This window comes from Pavona decussata, unplaced genomic scaffold, assembly GCF_977016875.1.
Source record: "Pavona decussata unplaced genomic scaffold, jaPavDecu1.1 SCAFFOLD_27, whole genome shotgun sequence".
NCBI lineage: Eukaryota > Metazoa > Cnidaria > Anthozoa > Scleractinia > Agariciidae > Pavona > Pavona decussata.
The window spans coordinates 1,964,762-1,980,000 of record NW_028145450.1 but is presented as its reverse complement, the minus strand read 5'-3'; the positions used below and the strand labels follow the sequence as shown (position 1 = coordinate 1,980,000).

The following is a 15,239-nucleotide window of genomic DNA, read 5'->3' as shown; positions in this document are numbered from 1 at the left end:
TGATTTTAAATCGAGGTTGACCAAAAAACAGAATTTTTTTTTTTTTTATGAAATATATCTTTCATCCGCAGTTCAGAATGTATCGTTCATATGTTTACATTCATATGTCTCTATCAGCCACTATAATTTCATTAGTTTTCGACGTACTAAAAACGATTACAGATGTCCAAGTTCAAACCAGGGGTGAAATTGCCTCAATTCAAGAAACAAGCATTGGGAATATGGTGTGTCGCACAGAAAAGTGGCTTTATTTTTCTTCTGAAGACCTGTTCGGGTCTGCAAATGGCAATGAATGATTTGCCAGTAATCAGATACCTATGTTATGCGCACAGGATTCTGGGATCGCCAGGGGGAAACATTGCAAGTCGCCATAAAGAAATGTATGGCATAAAGTTGTTTCTTCGTCAAAAGAAGTGATTTCGGGCAAAAAATAACGCATTTTCGCCGTGATTTTGTGAGAAGCGGAGGTGACTAATGTTGGTGCGTGGAAATTTTAAGATTTTGTATTATAACTGGGATGAAATCTATCGATAAAGGCGAAATGTTGATCAAGTTGTGCAATCTACTGAATCTACATCAAGTAATGGTGACCAATAGTCTCGAAATAATACAAACGTAGGTATTAATTTGAGGGGATTAACGCAATAAAGCCTTTTTAGTTGCAATTGTATGTGTGCCGATATTAACAGTCCATATTAACAACTTATGCCAGGCGGTGATCACTGTGCTGTATGAGGTGCATAAAAATAGGGTTGACAAGCCTTCGTGCTCACGTGCGTGTTTTAGTTTTGCCCTCACAAGAATATCTTTTTGAGAACACCCTCTTATTTATGAAATGAGCGGTGTCCCCCGTAAATTTTCTTAAAGAGCTTGATTTTCTTCTTATTAAATGCCATTTATGGTTTGGGGGATTTGCGTGATGGCCACTGTCGCATGTTTTGTATTTTGATCTCAAAGGTCATTTCTGGGTTATGCGTATCGTTTATTAGAACTCTTGTTGTTTCTGTTTAGCGACTACCGTTCCTATGTACTTTGTGGCATTTGGTTCAGGTTTGGTATGGCCCCTTTAAGTGCATCTGGTGACAGTATAGCCTCTCTTTTTATCACTGTAAGAATAGGATTTGAACGGTGTACATGTATCTTGCAGCTTTTGTGTTGCTGAGCCCGGCTATTTACTTTTGTCGCAAGATGTTGTGTTTCTTATCACGGCTATCTGTCTTTTAATCCTTTCTTTATCATTGTAGCTTGTTTCAAAGCTATGCAATACGTTAAATTGAGGGTTTAAGTCCTCTTTAGTCCGTTTGTGTTTTTGTTAATATCGCTTCGCCGATCCGCTCTGTAACTGTGAGGTTTATGTAGTGGGAGCTTTAGTTAGTATTTTCCTCCTGTGTTTTGATTGCGCCACAGAATGATTAGACAATTATCCTGAGTTAGCATTCTCGCTGCTCTGGCCAGGGGAGATTTTCCCGTGTTAACTGTCACTGGTCAGACTGGTTTCAGCCTTCCACAGCGCAATAACTCGGTAATGTCCATCCCCTTGCACAATAATTTCTCTCCTTTGGTTGGGTAAAATTTCAGCAGCCATGAAGTTATAACACGCGAACGTAACTAAAAAGAAAACAATCTCAACACACATAATTACAACTGAAAAGGCTTTATTGAGACAATCCCCTCAAATTTACACCTTAGCTGCCTAAGTTTGAACTTTTTTAATATAATAATTATAACTTGACATAGATTGAGTAGATTTCACAATCAACCTTACGCAAGAGTGTTTATTGATAGATTTTATCGCATCAACCACGCAAAAACTTACACTTTTCACGCACAAACATTAGCCACCTCCGCTCCTCACAAAATCACGGCGAAAATGCGTTACTCTTTGTCCAAAACCACTGCTTTTGACAAAGAAACAACTTTACCCCATACATTTCTTTCTAGCGACCAGCAATGTTTGCCCCCTGGCGATCCCAAAATCCTTTGCGCATACATGGGTCTCTGATTACTGCCAAACCATTCATTAAAACACCAAACAACAAAAATCGAAATCATAATAACATATAGCAATTAAAAACAGGATCTCACCTGAGAAAACGCCACCTGGTTGCATTTTGTCCCAGTTGTGAACAGAGTAAATCTCGTTTCGCCATGTTGAACGCCCGACTGAGATCCTTGAAAAGCGAACCAATCGATGGTGGTGTTACCACGTGAGCCCTGACCGCCTATCACAACACACGCCTTGAAACGCCTGATTGTGATCTCTTCAACCCACACAAGAGTAGAATCGTGGACTTGGGATGATTCGTTGCCTTGATTAACTGAGGCAAACACTCGAACGGGAATTCCACTGGAAAAACTGCTGCCAAGTGAAGCATATTCGCAATGGTAAGCATTGTCGCCCACTGGTTGGATGTCAATTTTCCCTCTCTCAGCTCCTATTACATTAAACACAAAAGGCTTTCTGAACCAAATAATTTTCCAAGCTCTATCAGTCCATTAAGGCTAGCAATAGTAGTTGACTGTCGGTCGTGATTAATTGGCACGAGAAATGTTACATAATTTAACAATTTACAAAACAAACAAACTATCGAGTTGTACAAGGAAGGCGTTTGATGTTCTATGTTGTTTTCTTTCGATTTTGCTGTACGTCCTCAACCTTCCACACGCCTTTGAAATACTTAAAAAAAATATTTACCGTTTGGATTTAAGTACAGTAGAATTCTGAAAGTAACGCCTTCACACTCGAAAGTAACGTTAACTTTTATCTTCTTATTGAACTCCGAAAGTAATAATGCCTCACAAATGCAGTAAGAATACGTGACATTTTGAGTCATGTAATAACTGTCACGTAATAACTGAACGTTACAAGGACTGAACAAGAAAAATAAAAACTGTCTAAAATAAACCTAAAGTAAAATAAGATGGGCATAAATTATGTGCTAGAAAGGTTTTTTTAATACTATTCCGACATTTTTTGTATCTATTTTTATATCAATCCCATCAGATAACATTTTCAAGTGTCACGCATTGCCAGCGAACACACCGTTCACCCTTTTGATATAAATTATGTGTACTCGACTGTATTTCCTGGTTAAGATCTATACAAAGTTCTTGCCTTAGTTGATCATTAGTTAGATTTTTTCCCTTTTAAACTAAAAACTAAGTTCCGCATGCAATAAATCTGTCGCGTGGTTTAAACACTCAGTCTGGTTCTGGTTGCTTTGACAGCTGAGAGACCCGTAGTGTTGGATAAATCCTTTACCTGCCCTCTCTTTGAAGACGGTGAATGGCGGATAAAAACTAATTTATGGAATATTGATTTAAGGGGCTTGTTATCTGTTAGCACAGATGAGGTCGTCTCTCTCGGGGCCAGGTACTGGTCGAACCTTTAACGTCGACCGAATCTGTTTCTTTTCCATCGCCGCGTAATCCTTGTTCTGTCGTCAAAACCGTCCCCGGAAAAACGCAAATTGACAGCAATATTGCCGCGATGGTTCATTGGACTCAGTGATAGCAGGAAATTGTGCGAGGTACTTGAATGCTGCTTGCTTCCTTCCATCTGGTGCTACATCTTGTGCATTCGAGGACAACTGGTAGTAGAACTCGTAGTTACCGGCTGCTGACATATTTATGTCGGTATTGTCGGTTTTCACTGTCACGCCATTGAAAAAAAAATCGAAACTATTCCATGAATGAAGTCAAGAAATTGACATGGTATAGAGGATAAATAAATAAGGCATCTGTCCAAGTCTCAGGTATGTGCGGCATTCCGTACTTGAGTTATTTGACAAAATGTTCCACATAAGTTTATAGAGCTTAGTATGGAGACGCCATGTTTGTGTCCCTCTGAGGGGCACAAAAAACAGGAAAAAATATCTGGAGTTCACTTTTGCCAAAAAAGAGGTTTGTTTGGCCTTGTGGATTTTCGAATGTTTAGATTAATATTTCTCCTCAAACTTAAATTGTTTAGAATGCTAAAAATCACCCGAAGAGTCATTTTTAAGATACGGAAAAGCTCGGTCACGGTCCTGATGTCACACACGATGGAAACTCGGAAATTGAAACTGTTCTATTTTCAAAAGGAAGCACGACATCGAGCTAAGAAATTGCGAACAGACACATTTTTAGGTAATCTTTCCTTTAATGAAGGTAAAAAATTTTGTAGGCCTACCAGTTTTGAATTCTAGAATTTGGTGACGTCACGTGAAAACCAAGAATTGTTTAGAAAATAGAAACTGCAAAGGGGGGATTGATCAACTTTGTAGCTAGCAATTTTCATCTGGTTAGAGCGAGTGCATGGCTCAAAAGCCTACTCATACTGAAAACGCGATAGCTCTTGGAGACGCCAATAAAGTCTTTGTTGTAACCCGTTTGAAGATTTTCTTCTTGTCAGTGTTATATAATATCACTGAAGCTGGAGAACTTAGAGTCACGCAACGACAGTCACATAAGAAGTGCATGTCGTAACACTTTTAAGTCCGTGGATGAGACCCTGAATCGAACGGGTCGTATTTAAAATGATTTGTTTCAGTGGCAGTGGACATTTTCTCTTTAATGAAGCTCTTACGTTTGAGCCTGTGGATAGAAAGCTAAATAAACTTGTAAGAAAAATTTAAGTCTCCTCCTGCTTTTAAACACTACTGTCTATCGTTCAGTACAGTATAACGTGTTTACATAGAGACCGCGGGTGATATTTTAAAGTTTGGCTAATCGTATAACAACTCCATTCCTGAGTCCCATTGAGTGATACTTCCGTGCAGTACTTGTTAATTTGCTGTACAAAATGCTTCGAACTTTTGAGTCTTGATGAAATGCATTGTTAACTGTGACCAACCCAATACCAAAAAGCTATTGAGGAATAAATTTACTGTGGCCAATAAAACGCCTAAAAACCTGGTGCTAACTTTTGAGTCTTGCAAGAAATACTCCAAGACTATATTTATACGGGATTTCCCCGATAAATTCCTCAGACGTGCAGTTTGTGGTGTTCTCGGTCTAAATGATTGTACGCACGAACAGTGGATAAACAGGGCGTTTTTGCAACACTCGACAATTCAGCATCGTATCGTGCAGCCAAAATATTTAGGTTGTGGCCATTAAAAGTTTTCAAAAGCATTAAAGCAGGTCATTGACTTAAATAACAAAACTACTTCAAGACCCCATATTCTGCTATTGTAAGTATTGCAACCGACCTTCCCGTTGTCTCGGAGTTCTTGTTAAAAAAAGTTTGGGTTCAGTGACAGCTAAAAGATGGCATTCCTTGCTGTCACTTTCGGTTTTCAGTCTTGTAAAAATAAACAACAACGCAGTGTACGTGCAGTCTAGATTCTCAATGGAATGGTTACCTGTGACCAACCCGATACCAAAAAGCTATTGAGGAATAAATTTACTGCGGTTAATAAACGACTAAAAGGCTGGTTCTAACTTTTGAGTCTTGGAAAAAATACTCGAAGACTTTATTTAAACGGGATTTCCCCGATGAATTCATCAGACGTGCAGTTTATGGTATTCCCCGTCCAATTGATCGTACAAACAAACATTGGATAAACAGAGCGTTTTTGTAACACTTGACAATTCAGTGTTGTATCAGTTTTAGTCAAAATATTTAGGTTGGGTCCATCAACAGTTTCAAAAGGCATTAAAGCAGGATTTTTACGAGGTCTTTGACTTAAATAACAAAAATACTTCAGCGCAATATATCTAATCAAGCCCCCATACTGCTATTGTAAGTATTGCAACCGACCTTCTCGTTTTCTCGGAGGTCTTGTCAAAAAAGTTTGGGTTCGGCGACCTCAATTTGTCACAGCTGAAATATGGCATTACTTGATGTCACTTTCGGTTTTCATTCTTGTAAAAGTAAACAACAACGCAGTGTACGTGCAGTCTAGATTCTTTTATGTTAACAAAACCAGTTCTAAAACACTTTTTTTCGAATAGCTACCTCGAGCTGAAGCACAAGGTTTTAAAATTACTGTAGACCGATAAAAAAAGACGAAATAGAACAAAAAAAACCCTTTTGTTTCAGGGTCATCCACTTTCAACGGTTTCATCCTCTGTTGCGTGACTAAAGCCTACCCTTCAGTCAGAACTCGGAGCTTTTGATCAAATAATTTGGATTCAGCGACCTTAAAGTAATAAAGATATTCCTCGGTGTCGTTTTCAGTCTTGAGATAAAAAAAAATAACAACAACAACAAAAGCACAGAGTACGCAGTCTAAATTCCGTTTATATTACCGAAATCAGTTCTGAAACCCTTTTTTTTAAATAGCTCCCTCGAACTGAGGCACAAGACTTGAACGTTACTTTAGACTGACGAAAACAAGATATAGAACGTGCTGATCCCAATTGCGTAAGGCGTATTTTCATTTCGCGACTTGTTTCATCTGCTTACCGGCAATTAAAAATTCTTCATCAAATGTCTTATTAGCACAAAACACTTTTGTTACTGGCTGGTTCACTTTCGACTGAATTCAAATGTCATCGACAAACTCTGAAGACCCTCGTCTCTCCCGATATGGTGACAGAAAGCAAAAATTGTCCCTTTTAATTTAATTTTTTTTTTCAGTTTTTTTTTTTTATCTTATGGAACTGCTTATTTCCAAAGTGGTTGATGTTCAACAGAAAATGGCTCGGACGATGGACTTTGCTGACCAATCACAGAGCATAGTAAAGCAAAATCAAAGCACACTCGAAATTACTATTGACACTCGAATGAAAACCGCTCTATGAGGATAATTGCCACCTTTGCTACTGCCAGCCAGAAGAATAAAAATCAAAACAACGCGAAAGAAGCGAAACTTAATATACTAAAGAAATGTGTGATAGAAGACACTTAGCTCATAATTCTACTTTACATCATTTCACAATGACGATAACTTTTTAGATTGTGTATATACAGTGTAATAATTAAATTTAACTGTTTTTAAAATTATTTTTGAGCCTGCTTCTCCTCGCCAATTGTTTTTTTTATTTTATTTTTAAAGGTCACAAAAGAAAACTACTGGGTCACCAGTTATTGTGTTTAAACCCAATAAATATGTTATTATTTTTGTAAAGTGTTTTGCTAAAATAAGTTCGACACAATAGGTTTTCGATACCAACAAACTATCAGTTGTTATTTTGATAACCCTAACAAGTCAGTAAGATGCTAATCTTCCTTCCACTTGACAACCTAATGGGTACCACTAGTGGACGAGTCTAATTAATGGCTTTTTTGTAGGAAACCGTTCTATGCTTAAGTGAAGCGTATCTGTTTTTATTTACTTTAAGATGTTGTTCGTGCATTGGATCATGGAAGGAGAGTGAAACCAAAACCGTGTAAACGGTCTTTTGTTTTCTTTCTTCTCTCTGATATTAGTAGTTGAATAAAAAGCCTTGACCGATACACAATTTGCACATTTCAAAGTGATGTTTTGATTGTTTCCATTGTTCTGTGAATGTAAGCTTTAAAATACTACTGAGTGCTCTGACTTTTGCTCTCTTTTCAGCAAAGAAATGGTAAGAAATCGAGTTACATGTTTTACATTCATTGCCGAGAAAATAGATAGACAGGTACTGAAGCAGCAAAATAGTGTTTTAAAATTTGAGCAGAATTCAAAGCCAAACTTTCGAGTTCGACTTTCTTGTTCCAAAAAATTACCGGAATGTTGCTGAAGCAGCAAGAACAACGCCTTTGAAAAACATACAGCTTTATACAACTTTATATAAAATTAAGTATATAAAAATTAACGGAAATCTAATTACCTTCAACATCTTGGAAGCATAACAGCCAATAACTAACCAACAGAGAAAGCAGACTTCCTTGACTCAATCCCATGATTTGGATGTGTCTGAGTGATTATCACTTCTAAAAGTGAGTAAAGACTCCTATCTGGCAGGCAATATATATATATATATATTTTCCAAGGCCAAAAATGCAGTGTATCAGATAACAGGTGACATTTATTTATTTTTTTAACCTCAAAACTTAACCCTGTTTTGATAATCATACAATCTGCCTAATAGTGTTAAGGTTCCAAAAACGCCGCCAGCATTGTTTTACGCGACATTCGAAGATTTGGTGCCATTCTTATATAGAAGTTTTTTTTCCTCAACAATTAAAGGTCAATGATTTTGGTAAATAGAGATTGAAGCCAACCAATTCCATCTTGATAAGAAAGTATTTCAATTATGTTTACGAAATTCACGACAAAAAAAAAGACTTTATTCTTTTGAAGAAAAAAAGTGTTCCTTTGTGCGAAGCGTGTTATGGAGTTTAATTCGGGACGGAAAACGGGATACGTCAAATTTGGGTGTCGATGCGGAATACAAACACAAAACGGAAGGCTGCAATTAGTTGTAATTTCTTTGCAAAATCCGGAGGGGATCTGTAGAAATTGGATTCATAAATAGCACATTTCTCCCTCATCCCGAATCCCTAATACCTCCAAAGAGAGATCGGTGAACGAATGGAAATCTGGTGAGAAGCTAGATAAAAAGGCCCATATTTAATCTCCTTGTTTTTCCATGTTCTAACAATATTTTGTTTTGCTAAGACAAAACATCAAGACAGGGTATTCCATGGCCATGGTACCATGTCACGGTTTGCGTAAGTAAGACAAACAACCCTTATATGACTCGTTTTGTCAATACAGTTCACTAAAGGAGGTTAGTGACCTTGGTTAAACAAACCGAACTGTATTCTGCTTTGTTGTTTGAACCTTTTATCTTTTAATAACAAAAATAATTCTAAAATTCATTCACGCGAACTCCCTTCCAGTGATAGGGGAAGTTTTAACAGTTTAAATACAGGAAAAGAACTGCGCTCCTTTGTTTCCGTATCCGCTTCTTGAATTGGTGTTATCTTTAAGTTATTTCAATGCCGAGAGGCAACATGCAGCGAACCATGCGTGTAGGTATTATACTCTTATCTTCCTACCGGAAAGGCTTACATAACAGTATCTACGTAATTTTTGTCACTGAATTTTCCACAACGCAAAAACTTGTTCTTGCACGTACCCTTTAAAAAGGCCGAAACCTAAGAAAGCTTACTCCAGGAAGCAATCCTCTAACTCTTACAGTTGTGATAGTTAAACGCTGAGACAACAAACATAGTTGGTTCTACTTTTTTTTCTGTTGAATATACCAAAAGCCATAAAAAATTGAAATATTTTAAATTCTTAGACTTCTTAGATGCTTTAACGTTTGCAAAAATTTGTGTCATGACGTGAAGATTTTGCTGGCTTTTAATCTCAATTTCTACGATCTCTCCTGTTTGAGAGATGAAAATTTAACACATTTTTCTTTCGAACAGGTTAAGTATCCATGGAGCGCCAACTAAACGAAATGTGGGTGCTAAGGTCAGTTAACGGGTTTTATTTTTTCAGGGTGGGGGTGGGGGGTGAGAGCTAACTCGAAACCATTTTAGTGAGTATAGTGAGATGGGTGGGCTTCTGGTGAATAAAAACGGCTGTTTTCGTTTAGTTCTCAACTGTGTTTTTTTTTTTTTTCTTATTCTTTTTCTATCACATCTCTATTTCTGTGAACGCAATCGCTCTTTTACAACAAATTCCTTAGACATACTACCGTGGGGGTGGGAGTGAGGGCACAGAGGGTAAAGGTATTCCATGTTTTTCTGTCATTTCAAAACAATGCTACAAATTGGTTTAAAAAAAGGATTTTTTATATTTTGATTTTTCTTTCTTTCTTTTAGTGCAAAGTGTAAGTGAAGCTTCCTACAATTTTCTGAGTCTACCAGTGATTGTACACACAGGGCGCTTTTGCAACTCTCGACAATTCAGTCTTTCATGCTTCAATCAAACTGTTTAGCCTGAGGTCTATCTTTAATTTTCAAAAACGTCAAGAAGGATTTTTTCGAAGACAGTGAATTAAATAACAAATACACTTCGCACGGCATCTCAAATCAAGACCCCATCCCTGCTACGTGACTGAAGAGGACCCTTCAGTTATCTCGGAGCTTTTGTTCAAATATTTAATTTGTGTTCACAAACCTTGAAGTAAAGAATGTTGTTACTTGGTATCGCTTTCGGTTTTCAGTATTTTACAAGTAAACAATAACATAGGGTACGCAGTCTAGATTCTTTTGTGTTAAAATAAAATCAGTTCTAAAACACTTTGTCAAATAGCTCCCTAGTGGTTGACAAGGCTTTAAAGGAACTCTTATATTATTTACCTTTTGTCAAAACAGTTCGGTCCAATGGAGGTTAGTGACCTTTGTTAAACCAGGCTTTAAAGTTACTCTTGACTAATAAGAACAAGATAGAGCGTGCCAATCCCAATTGCGTGTGAGTGTATTTTCATTCGGCTACTTGTTTTATCAGCTAACAAATAAAACTTTTCGTCAGGAACATGTCCATAGCATTTTTTTAAACTTTTGTTTCTGATCCCCTTCAACAGCATTAACAGAATCTACACAACAACTCTTTGGCTTTTATAGATTTCAGGCTCCCCTTTTGGTGACAGAAAGCAAAGGAATTGTCTCTAACTAATGTATTTTTGCAGGCTTTTTTTTTTACTCATACAAAACAAAATAGAGCGTACCAATCCCAATTGCGTGTGAATTTATTTTCATTTCGCTACTTGTTTAATCAGCTTACAATTAAAAATTCTTCATCATATTTTTCCGGGACATGTCTCATTAGCACAAAATACTTTTGTTTCTGGCTGATACACTTTCATTGCGTCAACTGAATTCAAATATCATCGACAAACAAGACTCCCGTCTCCCACGGTATGGTGACAGAAAGCAAAAATTAACCCCATTGCCATTTTTTCCTTTTTTTTTTTTATCTTATGGAGCTCATTCGACCCATTTGCTTATTTCCAAAGTGGCTAATGTTCAACAGGCAGATCACCCTGACAGTAAAGCTTGTATTTCTGTCGAAGACGTAGCCTCTGTTTCATAAGGTTTCCCAAACCTAACCGACATAAGTTGTCCAAACGTCCCTGCAGAACCACATTTTAAGCTAGAATTCAGTTAATCTCCTAGGTAGGCAAGAATGCGGTCATCCATTAAATTTCAATAGGTTCCTTCTAAATGCAATTGTTGATACATTTCTCAGAAATCTGATCAGCTTTCTGAGAAACTACACTTTCGGTTCCAATCCAATTGTTTCACAGGACAGTCACTGGTTAAAAAAATAAAGTGTTTATGATTTACCCAGAATGAACAAGACCAAGAATGAACAAGAATGCTGTAATATGACAGACTCGAAACAATAGAAAACTCCTAAAGCACAAACTCAGCCAAAACGCTAACAATTTACAATGTTTACTCAAGTTTGGGCTTATAGAAGATAATTTCACAGTTTTTCAATGACCATGGAATTCAGAATCCGGGTAGTAGTTACTCAATGGGGCCCTGAAAAAAATGCGAATTTTTAAGAAATGCTTTTTTTGTGAGAAGGACTCTTGAACGCTGACAAACGTCAACAAATAGCTAAAACTATTATTTCTATATGTTTGCATTGCTCGAAATCGGGCGCATTTACAAGGCACTATAGCTTTTTGCTGACTTGCGAGGACCCATCTGTTATAAAGATCTCCAAAATTAAGGAATAAATCGCATAGTTCATTAGCTATAATCGTGTAAAGTTTGCTTATCATTTTTACATAAATTATGACCTAAATTTGGAAAGCACTAAATTTTTCGAATTGGGTCTTTGCGATTTTGGTGAAACTCTGTTCAGCGCTAGGCACTAATGCTCACTATGTGTGGCCGACAGATTTTCACGAAAAAAAAAAAAAAAAAAAGCCGGCAACAGCAAAATTTCGACTCAGACCTCAAAGGAGCGTGGCACTATAACCACGTGACATTTAATCCGATCGCCAAACTTTTTTTGCTACATTGTAGATTGATCTATGTGTTATCCATTCTATATGTTAGACATACGATAAAAGTAAAGGTGGGGATACCATTGAGCTTCAAAGTAGGATGGTACCGCCAAAAAATAACTAGGTCGAGTCAACTTAAGCCAATGAAAATGTGAAACCAAGCCTTAATGGTACCCTGAAACGCACTCATTTTTATTCCAGCGCTTGGCACCGCTTACATGTATCTAAATTGGTTTCTTATAGGTTGATTGCGCTGTTTGCGCCTGATGTAATTGCTGACCAACAACTTCGGTTTTGCTTTTACGACACTCATTTGAAAACGGATCTAACATGGAGTGAACTACAGTGTTTTGAATCAGGAAAATGATAATAAATAGTTTCTCTTTATACTCATACTTACACTTTATTTATTTATACACTGTAAAATCTTCAGTATTACATTATAATAAGAAAGTATTAAAAACTTCACAAGTTAAAATAAAAATACTTTTTTTACAAGATTGTCATCATTTATTTAAATAGCGTGGATAATTTCTGCAATCCTTAGCTACGACGTCCTAGTTATTCTGTAGCATTTTTCAATCCCGAATTCGTTAAAAAAATTATTCGTGCAATTTATTTCAACGTGGCTTCCCTGGGTGCCAAAGTCTTTTCATGCGCGGTTTCCAGTTTCTAGTTTTCAAAGTGACCCGTGTCTTTGGCCTCCTCGTCGCACGCGAGAAAAAACCTCTGGCATCCAGGGTAACAGCAGGCGCGCTCAATGTAACATCAGTTTAGTCTCGAGTGTACCTATGTATCACATGAGAAAGTCGCCCTTCTAATTAAGATATTTGTTCAGTTACTAAAATTCAGGATCCATTAACCCATAAATAATGATGACTACTGGTCCCCAGTCTTCCTTGGTTAAGTCAACCGAAAGTTGTTCCCAGACCGCTAAATATTAGAGGCACCATTTACGAAAACAGTGGCACCATTTACAAAAACAGCGAAACAATTTACGAAAACGGAGGCATCATAAACGAAATTAGAGGCACCATTTACGAAAACAGAGGCACCATTAACAAAAATGGAGGCACCATTTACGAAAACAGATGCACCATAAACAAAAATATTGTCACCATTTACAAAATTAGAGGCGCCATTTACGAAAACAGAAGCACCATAAACAAAAATAGAGGCACCATTTACAAAAACAGAGGCATAATTTACAAAATTAGAGGCACCATTTACGAAAACAGAAGCACCATAAAGGAAAATAACAATGGCTGAATTTTGGCGGCAATGGCACTCCATACTCCTCCCCCATCCCGTTTTTGGACCTCAGCTCAAGAAATCCCTACCCTTCTATATACCTAATGATTCTGAATGAGGTACTCCTTTCGGGAAAATCCTTCCGGTAAAGCCCCTTATAGGGACCCTCCTCCAGGGGGTTAATATGAAAGGAAATATTTGCTGGCAAATAAAATGTTTATGTTTTTGTTTCGGTCTTTTCGAGTGTTGAAAGAATATATTCGACAGCCGTTATCACAATGTTATGCATTCGAACAAAACATACGAGGTTTGCGTCACAGGCAAGGGCTGGGGGTTGTGCATTTCAATTAATTGAACCCCATATCTGTTGTCGGGGTTAACTATTTGTGACCTTGCTACCACAGTGGTCATTCGTTAGTTACATTCGTCGTATGAACATCTTATCTGTTTCCCTCCTCCTCCCCTTTTAATTTTTCTGTTCGCCTTTGGTCCTTGTTTAGAATTAGCCTGCGTGACAGGTGCTTTATGAGCCAAGCGGGGCGAACGCGATATTTCGCGCGCAGCGCGAGACGAGGGGAAGAGAAAAATAAAGCGCCTATCGGCAGTCCATTGTTCTTTCTGTTCCACCCACTTACGCCCACCAATAAAAGTAACCGCGGTGATGTCAAAAGAACCAATCAAAATACACGATCCATTATCGCGCGAAACTTGTCATCTTGCTGGCGCAACGCGTCTGCATTGCAGTAGAAATGAGGAGTTACGACTGTTTCATGCTTGCATGGCTTCGCGAACTCCTACCAAAGTTTACGGATCTAAATCATTTCATTCTTTATGTAGATTTTGCAAAAAGCCTTTTCTGCAAAATTCGAGTTCAATTCCAATTTTTTTTGGTAACCCAAAGGCAAGAATGCAAGAGCGTTCAGCTGTCAAATCTGCTCTCGGAGTACGGTATTTTTGTGCAAGACAATTCAAGCCTGTCCAGTAGATCGTGTCCGAAATGCGCTAGCCGCATTTTAACTTGGAAGAAGTAAAGCAGGCAGCTCAGGCCGGGCCATCGCCAAGGAATTCGTCGGTGAAAAGATTAGCGAAGAATTCACCAGGCGCTGGGCCATGTGTTTCCGTGGATGGTTCGAATTCTCATCGTGTTCATTACCAGAGAAGAGCGAGAAAAAAAGTTATCGCTGGGTAAAGAGAAATTGCCAGCCAATGAAAGTATATCAGAAATAAACCGAGCAGAGCGTTTGGATGAGGAAATCCGAGGTATGATGAATCTTCTAGTAGAAGGAACACAAACAATACCTAAGTTATTGTTAATTGTGTAATTACGACACGAGCGAGAGCTTTGTTATTACCTTGTTGTTTACGCTTGATATAACTTAAATTGAGGATCAGTTATTGTTCATCGAATAATTATTGTAGTCTCAAACCACTTTAAATCTTCTTTCGAATTGGTTTAGAATAAGTTTTGATGTGATTTGGGTCCTCTGCTCAGGTTTTTGTCCAAAGGAATAGCTTAGATTACAAGGACCGGGAAGTTCTTTTTGCGAGGTATCCTTGTTTAAAATAATTCGCTCGCTCGTTTTATTGCAGTATTTGGATCTTCTCATCAATTCGCTCTCTGCTCACTTTAATTCTTTGATGTCTCACGAAGACTTGGATTATCAGGCTTTGCTTATGCTTGTATCCTTCCTTACATGCCAGAGAATTGAAGCGGCGAAAGAATTTGTTGAGTTATGGGATGAAACTCATTTTACAGAACTCATAATTGTCAAAGACCCGGGCAAAGAGCAAGCCGTTTAAGCTTTTACTAAATCCTGTTGGTAACAAACTCAACACGTCTTTCTTCTGAAGCAGTGCTGCGATACATTTCTTCTGTTCATCCTTTAAACAATCGATATTGGGAAAACTTTCGAGAGCACTTTTTATCGTTTCTTCCACACTAAAGGCCGCCATTTTTGCTTACACATCTTAAGCACGCTACGACATCATCACGTGGTACTAATTGACCAATCAGCATGACCGTCTACCTGATGGACGGTCGAGTATAGGAGGAACAGCAAGAACAATGGACTGCGGACAGGCGTCTTATTTTTCTCTTCCCCTCGTCTCGCGCTTCGCGCTCGTGTCGCGCTGCGCGCAAAATATCGCGTTCTCCC

General features: G+C 38.0%; 1 protein-coding gene across 1 annotated transcript in view; it reads right to left on the bottom strand.

Annotated features, from left to right (window-relative positions):
* The window catches only part of LOC146485288 (uncharacterized), a 60,241-nt gene that overhangs the window by 21,043 nt on the left and 23,959 nt on the right, over nt 1-15,239 (bottom strand). Inside the window, exon 3 of the mRNA XM_085103644.1 lies at nt 2,086-2,435. Coding sequence (XP_084959770.1) covers nt 2,086-2,435 — 350 coding nt within the window. The remainder of the gene's footprint in view (nt 1-2,085; nt 2,436-15,239) is intronic.